Below are 22,109 nucleotides of genomic sequence, written 5' to 3' on the forward strand. Positions count from 1 at the left end.
GTCATTGTGTTATTGGAGTACTCTGTAATAATCCACATAAACGGTCTGGGATGGAATAATTGGGCTCAGTAAACAACCGCGTTTATTAACGTCGAGATTAATGAGCAGGCGGCGAGATTCGCAGGCTGTCCCGCCTCCGGCTGACTCCGCGGCTCCGCCTCCTCCTTCCGGCACCTCTCCCTCAAAACAAGCAGCAGCCTGCTGTTCCCCCCTTTCACACTGTTTTCATTTGGTTTTCTGGGCCCAACTCCCCACCTGCACGGGCTTCAGTGCTCCCTACAGGGGCTGTTCCCCGCCCGCCTGTGGACCCAGGTCCCCTGAGAGCTTGTTATAGATGCTGGGGCCCAGGCTCAGCTTCGTCGAAGCTCTGGAGCTGAGGTTCAGGCATCTGTTGTTGGTGGTTTTTTTAAAGATTTTATTTATTTGACAGAGAAACTCAGCAAAAGGGGGAACACAGGTAGGGGGAGCGGGAGAGGGAGAAGCAGGCTCCCCGCCGAGCAGGGAGCCCGATGCGGGGCTCGATCTCAGCACCCTGGGATCATGACCCAAGCCAGAGGCAGACACTTAATGAGGGAGCCACCCAGGCATCTGTGCTTCTAACAAGCTCCTCAGGGAATCCAAGTCCCAGCCAGCGTGGAAATCTCTCACTGCCCAAGGCCAGAGTGGGACCCCCGACACTAGCAGATTTCTCCAGATACTCTCACCCAGACATTGCCCAAACTTGTCTGTGCCTCTCGGGCTGTGTGGTGAAAGCCAAACCCTTCCTCACTCGGCTCATCTCTGTCCCCCATCACTGTCTGGTCAAAGTAAGTAATTAAATTACTTTAATTTACATTTAAGTAAAATGTCTTCGCTGCTTGTTAACCTTGAAAGCCGCCTTGTGTTTGGCACTTGGTTTAAGAACTTTCCTACAGGTGCGGTAACCTTGGATATTGATGCCGGTGGAAACAATTAGCCTCCCACTTGTGTTTTCTAAGTTCTGCAAACCTTGGGGCATAGGAGTGAGGCCCCCGAGTTGGCATCTTGGCCACATAGGGACTTAGGAGCCTCATGACTGTGGCCAATTTTAAGACCTCCTGGTGTCTCATCTTTCAAGAGGGGACAAGAATAAATAGGAAGACCACAGGGCTTGGTAGTTAAAGGGTCTCGGCCCAGTTACCTGAGCTGAGTTCCCAGTGGCAGCATTTGCTGACGAGGTGGCTAACCTTGGGCACGTAACAGGATCTCTGTCTGCTGCCCCAAATGGAACATGACAGTAATCCCCTCAATGCGAGACACATAGAGCTGTCAGGGTTAGCTCTCCTGACTTACCAAATCAGGGGGCTCTGAAAACGAAATGAAACAGCACAGGAAAAATGTGACTGCAGAACCTCGCTCGCGACCAACCCCCAGCCAGTAGTACTCGAATTGATCTCTTGACCCAGAAGGGTCTTTCTCTTCCTTCTGGTTAATTCCTACTCGTTTGGTCCTGAACTAAAAGTCACCTCCACCTAGAAGCTAGCCATGATTTCTCCTCTCCCTCCCTCCCACTGAGGTTAGGTGTTTCACCACTCCCCCGACCACCCCGCCCCAGCATTTATTTATCTCACTTGTTATTAACCAGTAATTTGGTGACACAATCTTTAGTTGACTAGAGATGTGGATTCAGATGCTGTCAGAAGCCAGGCAGCAGCAGTAACTGCGGCAACATATACGCCGCCATGGGGAGTGGGAGGGCCTGTGGACACCCAGCTGGGAAAGGAAAGCAGCCCGACAGCCAGGAACCATCAGGGGCTGGGCTGGCTCTCACAGGCGGGCCGTGCTGTTCTCCTGGTGAACAAACAGTTCACAGAACATCAGCATGAGCAGGGAACCGTGGTGGAACAAGGCGCCTCCTCCTGTCTGAGCCACAAGATACCAAACATCCCCTCCCCCGCTGATCGGAGTGTCGGTTGCGTCTCTCCCTATGCCAGATGCGCCTTCTCTGCTATTAAGATACCAAACCCTAGGGTCTTCCCTACTTCCTGACAGCTCCCAGGCAGGCCTCCACCCTCCCTGCACCTCCCGAACATGAATCCCCAACCAGGAGTGAGTCCTTCGTAGCAGCCCTGTCTCGGAGATACTGTGTGACATAGTCTGAGGTTTCCCTTGTGCCACTGAGCCACAGACTTCAACCACAGCCATGTCCCTGGTGGTCTCTGGCCAGAGGACGTTGACCTGGGAAGACCCAGCCGCCTCACTGATCTTGAAAACCTTGAAAGAGAATCTGAAGGCTCAGTTTGGCCTGTGGGCCCCTGATGAATGGTTTAATTTCTAATTTACTGGATTGTAAACCTTCCCGCCAGCAGGGACCTAATCCATCTTGTTTTCCTGCCCTCCCCCACCATCAGCCCCAGCACTGGGCCTGGGACACCATAGACACTCAATAAACCTGTTAATGCAATGAGCTAAGGAAAGGGCAGCTGGGAGCGTTAAATTAAATGAGTGTGCATGTGGCCTGTGGCGTGGGGTGGGCCCCATTGGGAGGGTCCAGCAAGGGCAGCGTTGGGACTGTTGTATGCCAGATGCTGGAACCAAGGCAGCGGGGATGCTCACCCTTGGAGAATTCCAAGCCCGTCCGGGAGGAGAATTTGGTGGTAAGACCCCCAAGCCCGGCCATCTGTGATAAGCATAGCCTTGTGCAGAGGGTTAATGGAGTAGATTGGTCCCCGTGGGGAAAGCCAGAGGGAAGATTGTGAGATCAAAGGTATACTTGGCCTTGAAAGACTCCCTGGCCTTTGGGGGGAAGATGGTGGGAAGGGGGCATTTCCTGATGGTGGCTGAGAAGTGGGAAAGCTCAGGGTAAGATGTGGTAACGGTGACTAGAGATGACAGAGTATGTGTGGTACGAGCCATGCTTCAGCTCTGGCCTTCATTCCAAAGGAGCTGGGGAGCCCCCGAAGGTTGTTGAGCAGGTGAGCAATTGAGTAAGTCAGACTGATGATTGGCTTGGAGGATTTGACCGTAGGAGGAACAGCTGACTCTGATGTAGTGCTTATTGGCCATCTCTTTCCTCAGCACTCTGTATGAACCACAAGTCAGGTATTAAGACTTATGATCCCCATTTTACCAATAACCGACTCAGGCACAAAAGGGTGAAAAGCTTGTCCAAGATGCCAAAGGCAGAAAGTGGCAAATCTGAACTTCCTGGGGGGCAGAATCTTTGCTCTTGACCACCCCTCAGAAGAGTCTTCATGACTGTTTCTCACACTTGTTCATGCCTCAGAACCGCCCCCAACCCAAAGCTCTGGTGAACCACGCAGATACCCAGAACCCTCTCCCCTTGGGGTAACATCTCCGTCGCTCTGAGCAGGGTCGGGAATTTAAGCCAGCCAATGAGGGCTTGGTTTGAAGTACTGAATCGAGTCTGCGTTATAAAGAGATCCCCAGGGGCGCCAGGGTGGCTCAGTGGGTTAAAGGCTCTGCCTTTGGCTCAGGTCATGATCCCAGGGTCCTGGGATCGAGCCCTGCATTGGGTTCTCCGCTTGGCAGGGAGCCTGCTTTCTCCTCACTCTCTGCCTGCCTCTCTGTCTACTTGTGACCTCTGTCTGTCAAATAAATAAATAAATAAATAGATCCCCAGATGGATCTCAAGATCCTAAGAAGTTTGTCTGCCTGACTGCCCCCAAGCTTAATGCCCCCCGCACCCCTCACCCAAGGAAAGTTCACACCAAAGCACAGTTTCTTAGTCCCAGTTCCTACCTTCAGGGCAAGCAGTTCCGATTGGCTAGGCTCCTGTCAGGTATCTGCTGCTGGACCAATCAGCTATGGCAGAGAGAGGGCGCGAAGTCGGGGATGGGAGCCTGGAGGAGGGTGCACAGGGCAGGGCGGGGTGTGGGGGGGTGCCTCTTGGCAGGTGGGGTCCCTGTGCACCACGTGTGTGAAAACCCTTTTCTCTCAGGAGATGAATTCTGAGTTTGCAGTTGGATCCAGAACCCTAAATGTGAATCCTAAGCCCAGTCAACGTAGGAAGAAAAGAGCCATAGATTTGAATATATGACAGAGTAGTAATACCCTTGATCTGTAAAGCTCATGTACAAGTCAATGAGAAAGAAAGTGAAATTCAATAGGAAAGAAAAAAAAAGGAGCTCATAGCATCAACAGGGAATTCAGTGTAGAAGGAATGGGGCTGGATAAAAAATGTTGAAAGGGATTCATCCTCACCAGTTATAAAGGAAATGCCCATGAAACTAACCTGATCTCATTTTGTCCTATCACGTAGCTGGGAAGAGCTAGTGAAAGTAAAGGGAAAAATGTAAACTGATACAGATTTTTGGGAAAGATCTTGTAATTATTTATCAGCAAGCAATTAAATGACCATACCATTCCGACCAATCCTTCAACATTTAGAAGAACGTATCCAAAGAATCTAGAGGTCCGTTAAAAAATTGGGTTAGGTGTTATTTATAAAAGTAGTACTTAGAAACCAGCTCAGTGTCAAAGACGGGGGACTAGATCATTTAACCATGCCACAACCAAAATGAAGGAAGAGTATGTAGCCATTTGAAACTGTGTTTTGGATCAATGATAGGGTGGCAAATGGCTTCAAATGGTGAAATTTTTTAACAAAAAAGAGTATAAATAATTTAAGCCACAATGCCAGTTTTATGCTTGTAAAAATCTCCATACAAAGAAATGTTTTCTTCGCCATTAGGTTGATCATTAATTCACAAAGTTCCTCTAAGCCCCTGTCCTTTGTCAAGTTCTGCGTTAGGTGCTGGGAGACAGTGATGGAAAGGACAGGCGTGTCCTCAGGTGGTTCGTCCAGCCAAAGGGAGGAGGATGGCCATTAAGTAATTTCCCAAGTCATTATTTGATCACAGTAGAGATAAGTGCTTTAGAGAAAACGTACAGTGTATAATGAGCGTATAATGAAGGGGTGTGTATCGTCACGCGATATATTGCCTTGGTCGCTTTGGGCAGCTTTTCTTTTCTTCTCTACACTTACTCTATACTCCCTAGATTTTCTACAGTTACTGTTTCCTTTTATTTAAAAAAATATATAGATAGATAGATAGATAGATATGTTTATATATATATAAATATTTGGCACCTATGGCTCAATCTGAAGAACATGTGACTCTTGATCTCTTGATCTCAGGGTTGTGAGTTCGAGCCCCACTTTGGTTGTAGAGGTGACTTAAAAATAAAATCTTAAATATATATATATACACACACAGATATATATGCATATATATATATATATATTTTTTAAATTTAAAAAGAAAGGGAAACAAAGTGGAGTTTTTCAACGGAAGAAGAGAAGCAAACTGGGCTGGGAGGTGTGATGACTGCCTTCAGCTATCCGAAGGACAGCTTTGGGGAAAGGAGCTATACTGCCGGTCCACGTGACCCCGGCGGGTTCAGACACTGATGCGTACAACCTCAGAGAGAAAAATTTTGGTTCTCTGAGACATTCATACAACAGTCTTACATCTTAAGCAGCATCATAACCGTGTCGCTAGACCCCTGAGGGGCTCCTGCTCCAGACCAGGACTCACTTCGACACCGGGACATGCGACGCAGCAAGGGAAATCCCCGGGGAGGCAAAGAAACGGAGCGAAAGCCCACAGCAGGTGTGGGAGGCCGTGAGCTCCTGGAGGGCAAAGGGGGCTGATCTCACTAGACGTGGGACCTGATTTTCGTAGCCACACCGGAGGAGGTGCGCTCTGAGCTCTTGCAAAGAGTTGCCCTCAGGTCAGTGCGACTGCGACACCCGATCCCACCCAAACCCTAAAGGGCCTGAGGCAGCCAGCCCCCTGGTGACCAAGGCCACTTGAAGCCTTTCCCTGGGGTATCTGTAGGCCCTGCTGTTCCCAGGGCATCCTGGAACGAGGCCAGGTGTGGGGGACCGATGGGCCCGCTGTAAAGCCAGCCAAGAGGCTCCAGCAAGACCTGGTGACCAGCTGCCCCAAGGTCCCCTTGTTGGCTGTTGAATTCTAGCCGCCTGCCACAGAAACCATTAATAATTACGTGCTTCCACATCCCGAAATGTCACCTTCTCCCTGTGGCCTTCGTGCCTCACCCTACTTAATACCGCCTCCAGCACTCCCTGTGTCCCTTCTCGGCAATATTTCTCTCCATAGCCATTAGCTCTGTATCTATAGTAGCTGTATAGTGTGTGTTTAAATCGTTTATTGCCTGTACCACGCCCCACTAGTGTCAGCTCCACGAAAAGAGGGATCGTTGTCCCTTTGGCTCACTGGTGTGTTTCCAGTGCTTAGAACAGTGCCTGGCACACAGTAGGTACCTCGGCAGTACTTGCTGGATAAGTCCGTGAATAATGACAACAGCACCAACAGTGTTACGTGCCTAATTTTTTCATCTGTACGAAAGCCCTAAGAGAGAGGGATAAAAATTGTCCTCCATCCCCCGGGTGAAGAAAGTGCGGCACAAAGAGGTTACGTAGGGACGCCTGAGTGGCTCAGTCGGTTTGGCATCTGACTCTTGGTTTTGCCTCAGGACACGGTCTCAGAGTTGTGAGATCAAGCCCTGAGTTGGGCTCTGTGCACGCTCCAGAGTCTGCTTGAAATTCTCTCTTTCTCTCTCTCTCAAATAAATAACTCTCTTAAAAAGAGAGAGGTTAGGTACCTGGCCTACACCTGGCCTGGTCACACACCCAGTAAGTGGCCAGACCCAGACTCATACTGGTTAGAAGATGGATTTTAACACATCTGACACGGAGCTGTGCGCCAGAGTCCGTGAGATTCCTGTCAACCAAAAGGCAGTCACCAGAAGAAAAAAAAAAAAAAGAAAGAAAAAAGAAACATGTTTTTGGGAGCCCGTGAACAAACCTGAACCCTGTTGAACACATTCTGTCTGTTTGGCAGAGCAGGGTGCCTTTTTTGGAACTCCGTGTATAGAGCTCCATCGATAAAACACCTTCCAAGACTTTGGGCGATGATTCTGGTTACAGATGAGCAGTGACCGTGTTCCTAGAAACGCTGCAGATGGTAGCAGGGGTCCACAGTGGTGGTTGGAGGAACAGCTGCAGTTCTTGAAAAGCAACAACTGGAAAGAGGGCTTCCCTCCACTAGACAGAGTTGGGTTACGTGTCACGGCGAGGTACATGGAAGAGAACGCGTACGCCGGTGGTTCTCAAACTTGACCACGTACCGGAAGAACAGCCTGGGTGGCGTGTGAGAACACAGGTTGCTGGGCTGGGTCCACCCCAGAGGTTCCCATTCAGTGTGCTGGGGAGGGGCCTGAGGATCTGTCTTTGTAGCCGGTTCCTCCGTAGGTCCCGTGATGCTGGCTGGGAACCCCACTTTGAGAACAGAGCAGAGCAATGGAAGCCAGAGCAAAAGCCAAACCCCGCAGCCCCGATGAAACATTTCAGCAAGAAGCAGGTGTGGTTGATCCAGGCATCCAGGGGACTTGGCGTGAAGACAGAACATCCATTTGTCAGAATCTTCCAGCCAACTTTAAGCAAAAGCCACTTAACTTCCCCGTGCACGTTGCAACTGAAACCCTGAAACCATTTACCCGAATAGCAAATGCTAGTGGACCAGGTGCTCTTGGACTGACATCAGTGGTGCTGTCATTGCCTGAGGCACTTGAGAGGGGGAGATAAGGAAACAGAGTTTCCTGGCAGATGCCCAGAGAAAATGAACATAGTTCATTCCATAAATACACACTTTCTAAGGAATTTCATTAAATAAAAAATAAGGAATATAAAAGCATTGCTTCGTAATAATCAGCAGCTTTTAAATGTATTGTACTTCAAATAATAACACATCTGACAGTCTGTAAGATCTAATATTCGAAGAAAGATGGTGTTTGTTTTAAGAGAAAATAAAACTAGCACCACCGGCCTGTTACATGGATATTACTGCTGGAGGCAAAGCCAAAGTAGGTCATGATGTTAGGCCTGCGCCAATTTCAGTCAGGATATTCTGTAAATGCAGTGGCAGAAATGCCGAAAGTGGTGCCTCAGGGACTGAAGTTTGGGAAACCGAGTATCCAGTGACTTTCAAAGTCATCGTTAGGGCCTCTCAGCCTGACAGACTCACCCAACGAACAGAACCCCGCTAGTCAGATTGACTCCCCCTGTGAAACCAGATCTGCATGGGACAAATCATGTGGACAGAACTATTTCTAAACCCAAAACCATAAATTGAGTTAACAAAGTCGTCACAAAAATTTTATAAGCAGAAAAAGAAGTTTGAGACTGCCTATTTTATCTTTTATAATGATAAATGTAAAGATAAAGATGGTAAAGATGTTTGGCCTTTCTTTTTGTCCCCCTGAAAATTTTAGTAAGAATATACCTGGGACACCTGGGTGGCTCAGGTGGTTGTGCATCTGCCTGTGGCTCAGGTCGTGATCTCCAAGTCCTGGAATCAAGCTCCACATCGGGTTCCTGGTTCAGCCAGGAGTCGGCTTCCCCTGTGCCTCTCCCCCCGGTTCATGCTCTTTCTCTCTCTCTTTCTCCCTCTGTCTCTTTCCCTAATGAAGAAATAAAACATTTAAAAGAAAAAATCTGCAAAAGCAAGGATTTCTTTTAGTAATATTTGTGTTTTTAGAGATTACTTGTAGTTTGGGCCACAATTCCTTTCATCAGTTTCTTTCCCCCTGTTTGTTAGGCTATTTTGATAAAGCTTATGAATACCAAATGCATTTGGCTGGAGCTAGTAGACAGCTTGCCTGGTGTAGATGACAGGGACATTTCTTGTTTATTTACTAAGTCTAGATTTAATAAGTCTGGATAGTTTCAGAGCTCTGGCTCAACATCAGATTTCCTTTTTTCCCTTATCGTTACAGAATAGCTGCCACAGATCCAGGCATCACATCCTCATTCCAGGAAAGACAGGAAATGGGCAACCAGGACAGCAAGAATGAGTTTTTCCTCAACTGCCTCCCTTTCTTTTTTTTTAATTAGAGAGAGAATCTTTTCCAGAAGCCCCCAACAGATGTTCTCTAGTGTCTCACTGACTAAAACAGGGTTACAGGATTACCCTGAAGCAGCAAAGGAGACTGGGGAAGTAATTTAGCCTGTTTGTTCTCTAGAAAGGAAGATAGGCAAAGGGAATAGCTGTTGGGTGTTCATCTTATGAAAACTAATCATCATCTCATCTTTTAGTTTCAGCTCCAGAATTCGTTTTCGAACATGGCTATCAAACTTATCTGCCCACGGAAAGCAATGAAAACCAGACAGCCACTGTCATCTCTCTCCCTGCCAAGTCCCGTGCCAAAAAGCCCACAGCACCACCTGCTCAGAAAAGGCTTAACTGTTGCTATCCAGGTAAAAGTGGCATTGGGACTTGCTTGTCTAGAGGATGTGACACGTAACAAATCTCGGGACTCTAACTTGTGAATTCCCGACAACTGGATATAGACATGCTCTAAACTGCTTGGCTTAAAACTCAGAGCACCCCCTCCCCCCGCATTTCCATCATCACATATGACCTATCTCGCTGTCTCTGGTCACCGTGCACTTGGACTCTAAGATTTTTTATAGGAGCGCCCGGGTGACTCGGTTGGTTAAGCATTGGCCTCGGGTCATGATCCCGGGGTCCTGGGATCGAGCCCCTCACCGGGCTCCCTGCTCAGTGGGGAGCCTGCTTCTCCCTCTCCCTCTGCCTGCCCCTCCCCCTGCTTGTGCTCTTCCTCTCTCTCTCTGTCAAATAAATAAATAAAATCTTGAAGAAAAAAAAAAAAGACTTTTTACAAACATGGGACTCATGAGGATCCAAGTTACTGTGAATTTTTCTTTCTGTGCTATGGCTTAGGAAGATACCCAGAAAGATTGCTGTTTCCTTTAAAAAAAAAAAAAGAAAGAAAGAAAGAAAAAGAAAAAAAAACTTTATTTGGAAATAATTTCAGACTCACAGAAAAGCTGCAAAAATAGCACAGAAATTTATGGATGCCCTTCATCTGGATTTCCTAAATGTTAACATAGCACAGAAATTTATGGATGCCCTTCATCTGGATTTCCTAAATGTTAACATACTGTATTTGCTTTATCATTCTTTCTGTATATATATACTTTTCCCCAAAAGCCATTTTATTTATTTATTTATTTATTTTTATAAACATATAATGTATTATTGACCCCAGGGGTACAGGTCTGTGAATCGCCAGGTTTACACACTTCACAGCACTCACCATAGCACATACCCTCCCCAGTGTCCATAACCCCACCACCCTCTCCCTACCCCCCCTACCCCCGGTCACCCTCAGTTTGTTTTGTGAGATTAAGAGTCTCTTATGGTCCCCAAAGCCATTTTAGCGTAAGTTGCAGACATGATGTCCCTGTATCCCTAAATACCTCAATGTATATTTCCTAGAATCAAAGAAGTTCTTTTATAACCCACAACACAATCCTCAAAAATCAGGAAATTAACATTTAGGAACACGTGGCTGACTCAGAGGGAGGAGCATGCGTCTCAGTCTTGGGGTCGTGAGTTCAAGCCCCAACATTGGGCAGAGAGTTTACTTAAAAAAAAAGGAAATTAACATTTACACACACTTTATCAAACCACTGGCCTTATTCAGATTTTATTAGCTTCTCACTCTTGTTCTCTGTAGCAAAACAATAGCACTTTCCCCTGATTTGGGATCCAGTTCATGACTGCACGTTTCTTTGAATTTTCCCGTCTCTTCGGTGTCCTTGAATCCTAAGCTTTTGTCTTTCACGACCTAGACCTTTTTGCAAAGTACAGGCCAGTTATTTTGTAAAGTGTTGCTCAGTTTGGGTTTGTCTGTTATTTCCTCACAATGAGATTTAGGCTCTGCAGTGTGGGCAGGAAGCACAGATGTGATGTCTGTCCTTCTGAGGGCCTCGTATCAGTAGGCACGTGATACCCCTTTGTCCCGCTCACCATGGGGTTTACTCTTGTCACTTGGTTAAGGACGTTTCTTCCAGGTTTCTCCATCCTTAGGTTATGATGGTTCCCTCTGTAATTAATCTTTTCTTGCCTTTTTAAGGTTGCCAGTTCAAGACTGCCTATGGTATGAAGGACATGGAGCGTCATTTAAAAATTCACACTGGTAAGTGGCATTTCTGTGGCACGTGTGCCCAGAGCTTCTACTCTGTGCTAGGAGCTGGGGATCCGGACAAGTCAGACATGTGATAGGCCATGGAACCTCGCAGGTTGTCACAGGACCACACACACAAATTCAATAAAAATAAGATACTATTTCCATACATGATGTTGGCAGAAAATATATAAAACAATAAAATCCAGTGCTGGGACAGATAGGAGCAAACTTAGCTAGTAGAAGTGTAAACAGCTCCAACCAGTTTGACAATTAATCTGCCAGAATTAATTAAAATTTAAAGGTACGTATTCTTATTTTGAGGCGATGGTGATGGTCTTGTGAATGTGTGTGTGTAACAATTGATAAAGGAAGAAAGAAGGGGAAGAAGACTCCATTTTTTTTTTAAAGTATCTTTACTGTATCACTGCATACAGAGTGTGTGTGTGTATGTTATTTTTGCCATTTTGAAAGTAAAATTTAATAAATTAAATTAAATTAAATTAAATAAATATTTTTTGTAAAAGGTGAAGAAAATGGGTGCCTGGGAGGTTCTGGGCGTCTGCCTGGGAGGTTCTGGGCGTCTGCCTTCAGCTCAGGTCATGATCCCAAGGTCCTGGGATTGAATCCCATGTCGAGGTCAAGTTCCCTGCTCAGCAGGGAGTCTGCTACCCTCTCTCCCCTCTCTTTCCCCACCTGCTCCTGTGTTCTCTCTAATAAATAAATAAAATCTTTTAAAAAATAATAAATAATAAAAGGAAAGTGAAAGATTGATGGTATGCCTGAATGGCTCAGTTGGTGGAACATGTGACTCTTGATCTTGGGGTCATGGGTTCAAGCCCTATGTGGGGTGTAGAGATTACTAAGAAAGAAAGACAAAGAAAGAAAGAGAAAGAAAGAAAGAAAGAAAGAAAGAAAGAATTAAAGAAAACAGTAGAAGGAGAGGAAAAGATTGGTCCATGGGGAAGAAAAATGTACTTATTTCTGGTGACTTTAATTTTCTTTAATATACTATGGTTATGTCTCTCGGATTTTCTGAATGGAGAAGGAGCTGCATTTAGACTATTTTTAACAAAGCATTAGATACTCATAATTCAAATGAGAGAGTGTGAATGTAGAGAGCATAGAAGTGTATAAGGCAGGCGTCCTCTGACATGTGGCTGAGATGTCAGTAATTGCCCAACGTCGGCCTCACCTTTGGAAGATGAAATCTCCAGCTGTGATTTCTGAAATTTCTTGGCCATGGCTAGTGATGGCCTGGCCACGCTGGGGTCCCCATCCCCTTCTAACCAACCTCACAGTGTCACGTCCTTTGGACTTACTCTGATTATTAGAATATTAAGTTTCAAGTGTTGGTAAGCATTCTCGAGGTCACAAAGAAAGAATCTCTCCACGCGGCTTGGACGTGGATCCCATCAGTCGAGTGAAGCGTAGCCCATGTATCCTTGCCAGAGTAGAGTGTGGTCATTGTTCACGAGGACCCAGGGAACACTCGAGATGCATAAGTGAAGCAGTGACCTTGAGTCCGTTTCTGCACTTCAGGAAGCACCTTATACGTGCCAGTAGCCCAGCTTAGGCCCTGGGATGGTTTCTGCATGACAGCAGCAACTCCAATAACGTCTTCCAGCTAGAGAGTTGACGAAGTGTCCTTACCTTTGTTACTTTCCAAGAGGAGGGTGTGGCCAGGAGCAGCCCTAGCGGGCTGGCCCAAAATCATCCTTCTGCTCCCACATCCGGCGGCCGCCCATGGTGACACATACACAGCCTGGCGACCGCAGGAGCTAATCAGCTGCTGACCATCACGGAGAAATTCTTGTTCATGGATTTTTAAATTTGACTACTAACATTTTTTATTAATAAAATTAGAATCTTTCATACACTTTGAGGTATATTCTTAAATCCCAGACGTTTGCTCTCTGATGGTAGTGATCAGCTTTGGCTGACCATTCATTTTAGCACTTGGCATTTAGGATTTAGCCAAAAGACCTATTTAATATGTTAAGTAAAAAGGGAAAATCCTGACTCAGAGCCCACCTCCTTATGCGGTATAAGCCCAAAGTCACCAGTCTTAGTCGACTACTGTGTCTCATTCTAGAAGACCAATCTTCACCCTAAAAATACACAGAATCTACTTTTTCCATCTCTTATGAAGTTAATATTATATATACCATCCCTGCAAATTGCTGTCACTATTGGTCATCTTTCCACATCAGTAGTACATGTCGGCTTCGTTCTTTTCGGTGGCCAGGTAGGACACTGGTTCAGTAATCGGTGGTACCGCCGTCCAGTGAAATCCTTCCACTTTACAAATCATGTTGCAGAGATGGAATGATGTGACAAGGCAATCGGGATGATTTAATGTGCAAGGGAGTAGGCAGTGGGGAGGCCTTGTTGCATTTGGACTCAGAAAGCAAGACCATCGTGGGTTCTAGTCCCAGTGGTTAGGAGGGTTGAGGAGAGTCACACACAAATAATTAGAGAGATGCCCGTAAAACCATCAGCAGTCATTCATGGGTAGTAGGTATGTTAGTGGGTATAGATGAAGCTGCCGTGACAGAGAGAGCCCCACCCCAGCTCCCACGCCGTAGGGCTTTATGCCTCTCTCACGTAACTGTCCAGAGCTAGGCACGAGGTCTAGAGCAGGTAGGTGGCTCTGTCCTACGAGATCAGCCAGGGACTTAAGTTGCTTCTGCGTCATTAAAGCACATCACGTCACAGGATCAGCCGTCTGCAGGCAGGGTGCCCTCACCTGCGCGTTCACCCCATGTCTCGGAAACGGCAGGGAAGGGCAGAAAGTGGAAAGTGAAAGGCAAGCAGTGTCCCTTCGCAGAAGGGACGCATTGACCCTCTCTGCCATTTCATTGGCGAGGACCGCGCTGCAGAATGATTCGTGGCTGCGGGCCGGGCTGGGGAAGGGAGCCAGGAGCTGCTCAGCCCCGAGCTCTCTGAAAACTTAGAGTGTCTGCACTTTAGAGTGTATCTGTGGAAAAAAAGGAAAAGGAGAGAACGGAAGGAGACAATGAACAGTTCCTTATTCTCCTTAGTTCTACTTCAGACATGTGAGTCCCCTATTTTTAATGGATAAGGAATTCATATTTGATGCAGGAAAAACCAAGAAATGGCAAGAGACAAAATAGAAGAACACCCGCCCCCCCACAAAGATGTTAGCTCTTGGCAAATTTTTCTATCTAGCTTTTGAAGTGACCTGAATATCCTTCAGTGACCGCGTACTCTTCTCACCATAAAGCTCAGTCACAGGTGGGGTGAAAGGCTGGGTGTCCACTGACCTTGGCTGGGGATCGGCTGCCTGTGGGTTAGCTGTCTACCCACTTGCCGTAGCTGGGGTGGTCCGGCTCTGCTCCACTTGCCTCTCATTGTCCTTTTGGACCAGTGGGCCGGAGGGGGGAATCAGCCTTTTTCTTCTTCAGTGTTGTTTTCTGATACCTTCTGTGTGTGTGTTTGAAGGAGACAAGCCCCACAAGTGTGAGGTCTGTGGCAAGTGCTTCAGCCGGAAAGACAAGCTGAAGACCCACATGCGGTGTCACACGGGCGTGAAGCCCTACAAGTGTAAGACGTGTGACTACGCCGCGGCCGACAGCAGCAGCCTCAACAAACACCTGCGGATCCACTCGGACGAGCGGCCCTTCAAGTGCCAGATCTGCCCCTACGCCAGCCGCAACTCCAGCCAGCTCACCGTCCACCTGCGGTCCCACACAGGTAGGTCCCTCCTGCTGCTCGCACGCTGGGCTCCTCACCGCCAGCTGCTGAAAAGCACCTTAAAGCACTGAGGCACCATCTCAGTACACACACGGGGGACGTCTGCTCATTGCACGGTTCGCGGGTTCGCTTTGCGTCCACCTGGAAGAGCCTTTCTCGATGAGGGGGAAAAAAATCATTGAGCTTATAACCTCATCGCTATCTTTATGCCACTCTATAACTTATTCACTAGTAAAGTATTCGATGAGAAGGTGAGCTCCATGAAATCATGAGAGAAATGTCAACAACACATTTTTTAATAAATTTCTGCATAGTGTCTGCATTCCGGTCATTTTTGAAGTATACTCAGATGAGTTCAGCCTGGGACAGCTTCGTGGGAAAACGCAACAGGGGAGGTCACTTAACGAGTCATTGACATTTCCTTTGGGCAAGTGTATCAGTTAGCTCTGGATACGGTGATGCTGTGTAACAATCACTACAAAACCTCAATGGCAGATTGTAATCGAGTATCGCTCACATACTTCAGGTCTAGTCAGTTGGCCAGACACTCTGTTGGTCTTGACTGGGCTCAGTCACATGTGGGGCAAAAGGCTGGGTGTCCACTGACCTTGGCTGGGGATCGGCTGCCTGTGGGTTAGCTGTCTGTCCACTTGCCGTAGCTGGGGTGGTCTGGCTCTGCTCCACTTGCCTCTCACTGTCCTTTTGGACCAGTGGGCTACCCGAGGCTTGTCCTTCTCGTGACAGTGGCAAGCACATCTGGTGGGTAGGCCCATTTCCAGGTTCTGGTTGCATCCCATTGGCTGAAGCAGGCTATGTGGTGGGGCCAGATATCAGGGATGGGGCCGGGCTCACCTACGTGGGAGGTCACCACGCGGTTACAGGGCAAAAGCCAGAGATAGGAGGGAGGGTAAAGAATTGCGACCATTTTTGCAAACCACCACAGTCCACCATGCTGTCACACACAACTCGGACAGGTGGATACAATCACACCTTCCTAAGACCCACATAAGTCACACCTCATCACGGGGTCAGGCTCAAACCCCAGGATCCCTTGATCTCCACCAGTTCTGGGTATGGCTTCTCTTGACCTAGAGTTCCTTTGAAGTAAAAAGAGAAGTCTGCTCCTCCATTCCTGATGTCCAGTGGTGACACGGAGCCAGGGTAAGTCCAGTAACCCTGCTGTCCCAGCTCCATGGATTTCCAAAATCCCTCTGGGCGCATGTCCCCTGGTTCCTGACTCTGCCCGTCGAAGCATCTTCCCATCAGCCGCCTGAGCCACTTCCAGAAAGTTGTGGAAGAAGTACCTTTGCGAAACATTCTCAGCCTGCTTCCTGCCTACCAAAAGTAGGGCTCTTTTTAGTCAACGGGAATGACAGGTTTGCTGGTAGAGACACGTGCAAAATTTTGTGAGTTTCCTGTGTGTCCGTGTGCCAAAAGCCACGCCCATGATTCTCTCAGAAACTCTTCTTCCTTGTGAACCCCACTGCGGGCACTTTAGCAGATAACCTTCTGTGGCTGAATCCCTTGATGTTCCTAGGAATCCTTGTCCAGCTGGAGAACCTACCTGGCGCCAACTTAATTCTTTTGGAGACATTCATGAAGAACTTTGACATTCACATCTCTCATTTCTCGTTGGTCTTACCCCTGAGATCACATCCCTGGATATGACCTTTGTCCCCGGCTTCTGTCTTACTGTGAATACCCTTTGCTAGTTGGAGATGGGAAATCACGTCTGTGGTTTGCTCTATTCTCTCTAAATTCCATTTAGAGAAATGGCCAGTTCTTGTATGAGTTTGTCTCTTCCTTATACGACCTTATACGACCTCATCAGGCTCTTTCACTGTTTGCCCAGAATTAATCTCTTTGCTCAAGTCCCAGATTCAACAGGTGTGTTACAATCTTTATCTTCTAACTTAACGGCACACGACGGTTGGACCAAATGTTTGCCATTAAATAGTGCACCCTGCCACTTCTTTGGTCTTTTCTTGCCACCCGGTGCCAAAGCCAATGCCGCATATTTTAATTTTCTGTTATGGCAGCACTCTTGTTTCTAGATACCAGTCTCTGTATTAGCTCTCTGTTGGCATGCTAGTGCAGCGTAACAAATTCTCCCACAAAACCTCAGTGGACCTAATGACATGTCTTTCCTGTTGGCGTTCGGGGGATCTGCTGGGGGTCACCTCGGCGGTTCTGATCTTGGCTGGACTCACACATCTGGGAATCTGCTGGCTCTGAGCCGTCTATCCACTGGTCTCGGCTGCAGGAATCCAGTGCTGCTCCACATTTCTGTCACCCTCCTCCTGGGACCAGCACGCTAAGCCAGCCTCGATCATCTCATGGCAACGGCTGACAGAGGAGCAAGCGAGCAAAACCCAGTGCTCAAGCCATTACTTGGATCAAGTCTACTGAATTACCATCAGCCAGATCCAGTCACGTGATTGTCAAGGCTCATAGCAGGGCATCCCGCCCCTGTCTGGAGACCATGCAGAATTGCACACGGGGCAGAGGCCATGGCTACAGGGAGGGAGGAGAGATGGTGAGATTTGAGAATATCTTTGTAATCTGCAAAAGCAAGTTAAGACATAGGCATCATCGATGGCCAACTGATTTTCTCCAGAAATCTCCCCCGCCTGTGTTAGAGGGGCTGAAGCACTCATTTATCCAAGTGGTTCTGATTCATTTTGACTTTTATGAGGATAGACTTACCATTGATAGTAGCATCGTCAAGTTGATCTAGAAAAGGTGAATTTTCAAAAATTTAAACGTGTGCTTATGCAGTGTCTCCGTAGACTGTTCATTTCCCTTTTAGGAATCCATGGCACTTAGAAAATTTTACAAATCGTAAAATTAATAGGATTTTGCTTTGATTTTTTCATTGCTTAGATTTTCATCACCAGTGGTTTTCATAGCAAGCTAAACTCAAGAAAGATCTGTCAGCTTACATATATCAATTGCTTATTCATTCAACAACATTCATTAAGTCCCCACACGGTACTGGACACTGTAAGGACCACGTGGAGGGCAGGAACAGACGTAGTCATTAGCTTTGGAGAGCTCATGGTCCCAGGGAACTATTATTGACCGGTATGCCTCAGTTAAGAAATCTGTGATTTGAAAAAAAAAAAAAAAGAAAAAAAAAAAAGATGACAAAGGGATTTGAAACCTTTGCTTTCATATCAAAAGTGTTAACTCTGCAGCTCAGCTGTGAGATTTGATTATCTGGTATTTCTGGGTTCCACCTCTACTATGGCTTAAAAGAAAAAAAAGGTAAAAAGACTGTCACTTATTTGGGCAGGGATGTAATGGGTAAACCTAGTAGGACATCCTAGAGCAGGGATTCCTCCTTCCACAGACTCCTCCACGCAGGGATCCATGAATAGACTTTAGATGGTCCATGAACTTGGATGGGAAAAAAAATTACATCTTCATTTTCACTAGCCTGTATTTAAATTGGGCGTGTCCTTCTATTACGAAAATTGGCAGCTGATCTATGAGTAGGGCATATGAACTTGCTGCCAGCAGAAATCACAGATCTTTTCGTAACAGTTGTTAGAGATCGATCAATATATCATTTAGGCTCTTTTCTAGTTAGAAATCATTATAGTTACAGATCCTCCACTAGATCTTATTTAATGCATTCATAAAGCACACCGAGGGACACGGGGCTGCCTCAGTTACTGGGTGGAGCATCCAACTCTTGATCTTATGATCATAAGTTCGAGCCCCATGTTGGGTGTAGAGATTACTTTAAAAAAAAAAAAAGACTTTAGTAAAACAAACACATTGTTATATTGTGAATTTTTTCCTTTAATTTTCTATATAATTCTTTCATTAGGCTTGGTTTCTTTTGCATTCATATTGATTTTTATTTAGTTTGCTTTTTGTATTTAAACATTATTCTAAGAAAGGGTCCATGGGCTTCTCTAAACGCCAAAAAGGAATTGCTGGAGTCAAAGAGGTTAAGAAAAAGATTCCAAGGCCAAAAGTCAGCGAACTTTCTGTAAAAGGCCAAATAGCAAAGGGTTTGGCCTTTACAAGCAATACAGTCTCTGTCACAATTGCTCACCTCCACCTTTGTAGCACAAAACAACCATAAGCAACATGTGAACATGTTGGTGTGGGGCTAGATTCCAATAAAACTTTATTTATAAAACATCAGGCAGTGGACCACATCTGGCCCACAGGCTATAGCTTACCATTCCTTGTTCTAGAACTTCCTATGCATGATCTTGGTGGTCTTTAGTCATACAAAGCATGGTTTAGGTTTGAGCTTCTCAGTCTTCTAGAAGTTTGTCAAATTTGCTCCCTGCCATCTTTACTTACTTGCATTTATTAAGCAGCTTATGATGATGTTTTAGACCTTATGCCAAAAAGGCCAGAACACGAGCCCATCTTTGAGCTTATGGCCTAAGAAAGCGAGCATCAGTCACATGCACAGATAATTACCCAGCATCTAGGAATACCAGCTTTGGAGCCAGCCTGGGTTGGAAGGAATCCAAGCCCTGCTACGCACTACTGGGTGACCATGAACAAGCTGATGTAGTCTCTCTAGGCCTCATTTGTGCAGTAGTGCTAAGAATAATACCCATAATAGGGGCGTCTGAGTGGCTCAGTGGGTTAAAGCCTCTGCCTTCGGCTCAGGTCATGATCTCAGGGTCCTGGGATCGAGCCCCACATCGGGCTCTCTGCTTGGCAGGGAGCCTGCTTCCCCCTTTCTCTGTCTGCCTCTCTGCCTACTTGTGATCTCTGTCTGTCAAACAAATAAATAAAATCTTAAAAAAAAAAAAAAGAAGAAGAAGAATACCGATAATAGTACCCATCTCATGGGAATGTTGGGATCATCAAATGAGACCACTCTTGTGACCTTGTAACGTGCTCAGCAGAGCACCTACCATCTTGGAAACAACGGAAGAATGTTAGCTGCTACTTTGTTTGCTTCAGCAATACTGGAATGGGCAGGGTCACCAATTTGCTTGAACTCTCAGTGCCGTAGGTGATTCGGATTTGCCATTCATTGAGGAAACAAATTTGGAGTGTCGTGTGCATTCAGATGTTTGCAATTTCACTTTCTCTGCTCATCTTTCAGCGACCATGAATTAAAAAAAAAAAAAAATCAAGCAGCTGGATTTCGTAACTTCACAAGAACGCAGCTGGCAATGTGGGATAAATAAATTTTGCGCAATAAACACGTCTTTATTAATAAAACTCTGCATGAAGCATAAGCTGGGCGTTTCAATCGCTTTATAAAAGACTGTTCTGATGAGGGAGCATGGAGCGGACGGTTTCCAAAATGTGTCCTCGAGTCTGTTACAACATGTAACTCAATCAGAATCAACGGATTATGCAAAATTTACACAACTGGGAACCATTAACTAGCAGAGCAGGCACAGTAGCAAAATTGAACCATAGCTTGGTCGTTTTAAAGAACATAAGTGTGTTCACAAACACTATTTTATTTGGGACCATTAAATAGCTCTTTTCAATCTCCTCTTTTTCTTGTGGGTTTTTATAAGGGTGCTGGTGGTTTAGGTTTGGGGAAAGAAAAGAAGCCCCGCCCCCCACACACCCCCCCCTTTTTTTTCTCCCAGGGGCTGCTAGCAGCTGCGGTGGGAAAGGCTCCACTCGCCTGCCTTGGTATAAGCGATTGTCTGGTGTGTGCTTCGGGGGGATCCGCTGTGGTTGTTGCCTGCCTGTTCTTATCGAAACTCACCTTGTGTTGACAGGGGACGCCCCCTTCCAGTGCTGGCTCTGTAGCGCCAAGTTCAAAATCAGCTCGGACTTGAAAAGGCACATGCGCGTGCACTCGGGGGAGAAGCCTTTCAAGTGCGAGTTCTGCAATGTCCGCTGCACCATGAAGGGCAACCTCAAGTCGCACATCCGCATCAAGCACAGCGGGAATAACTTCAAGTGTCCGCACTGCGACTTCCTGGGTGACAGCAAAGCCACCCTCCGGAAGCACAGCCGGGCGCACCAGTCGGAGCATCCCGAGAAGTGCTCCGAGTGCAGCTACTCGTGCTCCAGCAAGGCCGCGCTGCGCGTGCACGAGCGCATCCACTGCACCGACCGCCCCTTCAAGTGTCACTACTGCAGCTTCGACACCAAGCAGCCCAGCAACCTCAGCAAGCACATGAAGAAGTTCCACGGGGACATGGTGAAGAGCGAGGCCGCGGAGAGGAAAGACGTGGGCCGACAGAGTGGCCGGCAGGTGGCCAAGCTGGACGCCAAGAAGACTTTCCACTGTGACATATGCGACGCCTCGTTCATGCGCGAGGACTCGCTCCGCAGCCACAAGAGGCAGCACAGTGAGTACAATGAGAATAAGAACTCGGACGTGACGGTCCTGCAGTTCCAGATAGATCCCAGCAAGCAGCCGGCCGCGCCCCTCACCGTGGGCCACCTGCAGGTGCCCCTCCAGCCCAGCCAAGTGCCCCCGTTCAGCGAGGGGCGAGTCAAAATCATCGTGGGGCACCAAGTGCCACAGGCCAACACCATCATCCAGGCGGCGGCCACCGCGGTGAACATCGTACCCCCCGCCTTGGTGGCGCAGAACGCCGAGGAGCTCCCCGGGAACAGCCGGCTGCAGATCCTGCGCCAGGTCAATCTGATCGCCCCTCCTCAGCCCTCGGGGTGTCCCAGCGAGGCGGGCGCGATGAGCCAGCCCGCGGTCCTGCTGACCACTCACGACCAGGCCGACGGCGCCACTCTGCACCAGACTCTCATCCCCACCACCCCCGGCAGCCCCCAGGAAGGCTCCGGCAACCAGACTTTCATCACCAGTTCGGGAATCACGTGCACGGACTTTGAAGGCCTTAATGCCTTGATTCAGGAGGGGACGGCTGAAGTGACCGTGGTGAGTGACGGAGGGCAGAACATCGCGGTGGCCACCACGGCGCCGCCTATCTTCTCCTCCTCCTCCCAACAAGAACTGCCCAAGCAGACTTACTCCATCATTCAAGGGGGAGCCCACCCGGCCTTGCTCTGTCCGGCGGATTCCATACCAGATTAGTACCTAAAAACCAAAAGAAAGGGGGAAATGGAGTGACAAAAACACGAAGTCCTAAATAGAGTTCTGTGAGAGGTTTGCTCTTAATGTTTTTAAGGGTTGTTGTGAAACCCCTCCCCTCGTAATAAATTGTAATTTTATACTGCTTACTATAATTTTTTAAATGCTTGTGATCATGTTGAGACCACCTCTGAGTCGCCGTGTTCGGAGTGTTCTGACCGTTGGCTGTTGCCAAGATGATTCCAGTCAGGGGTTGGAATTCAAGGCCGTCAGTAGTGAATACGTTTTTTTGTCCGGCTTGATTTCCCAGTTCTGAGAAGGGTTTTTTCCAATCTCATTAAAGTTGTGTGGGGGATGGGAGACTTCGCAGCCTCTCTGAAGTCATCGCTCT

The 22,109-nt window shown here is 47.4% G+C and overlaps 1 protein-coding gene across 3 annotated transcripts in view; it reads left to right on the top strand.

Moving 5' to 3' along the window:
* ZFP64 (ZFP64 zinc finger protein) overlaps window positions 1-22,109 on the top strand; it is an 87,586-nt gene that overhangs the window by 7,720 nt on the left and 57,757 nt on the right. For 2 of the 3 annotated variants that reach the window (XM_032350320.1, XM_032350321.1), the window contains exons 3-6: window positions 9,101-9,262; window positions 10,948-11,010; window positions 14,464-14,715; window positions 20,439-21,864. In XM_032350320.1, the coding sequence (XP_032206211.1) occupies window positions 9,101-9,262; window positions 10,948-11,010; window positions 14,464-14,715; window positions 20,439-21,721 (1,760 nt within the window). In that variant the 3' untranslated portion in view covers window positions 21,722-21,864. Of the gene's footprint in view, window positions 1-9,100; window positions 9,263-10,947; window positions 11,011-14,463; window positions 14,716-20,438; window positions 21,865-22,109 lie in introns of those variants that run through there. The other variant, XM_032350322.1, reaches the window with a different exon arrangement.

Source organism: Mustela erminea, chromosome 7, assembly GCF_009829155.1.
Source record: "Mustela erminea isolate mMusErm1 chromosome 7, mMusErm1.Pri, whole genome shotgun sequence".
NCBI lineage: Eukaryota > Metazoa > Chordata > Mammalia > Carnivora > Mustelidae > Mustela > Mustela erminea.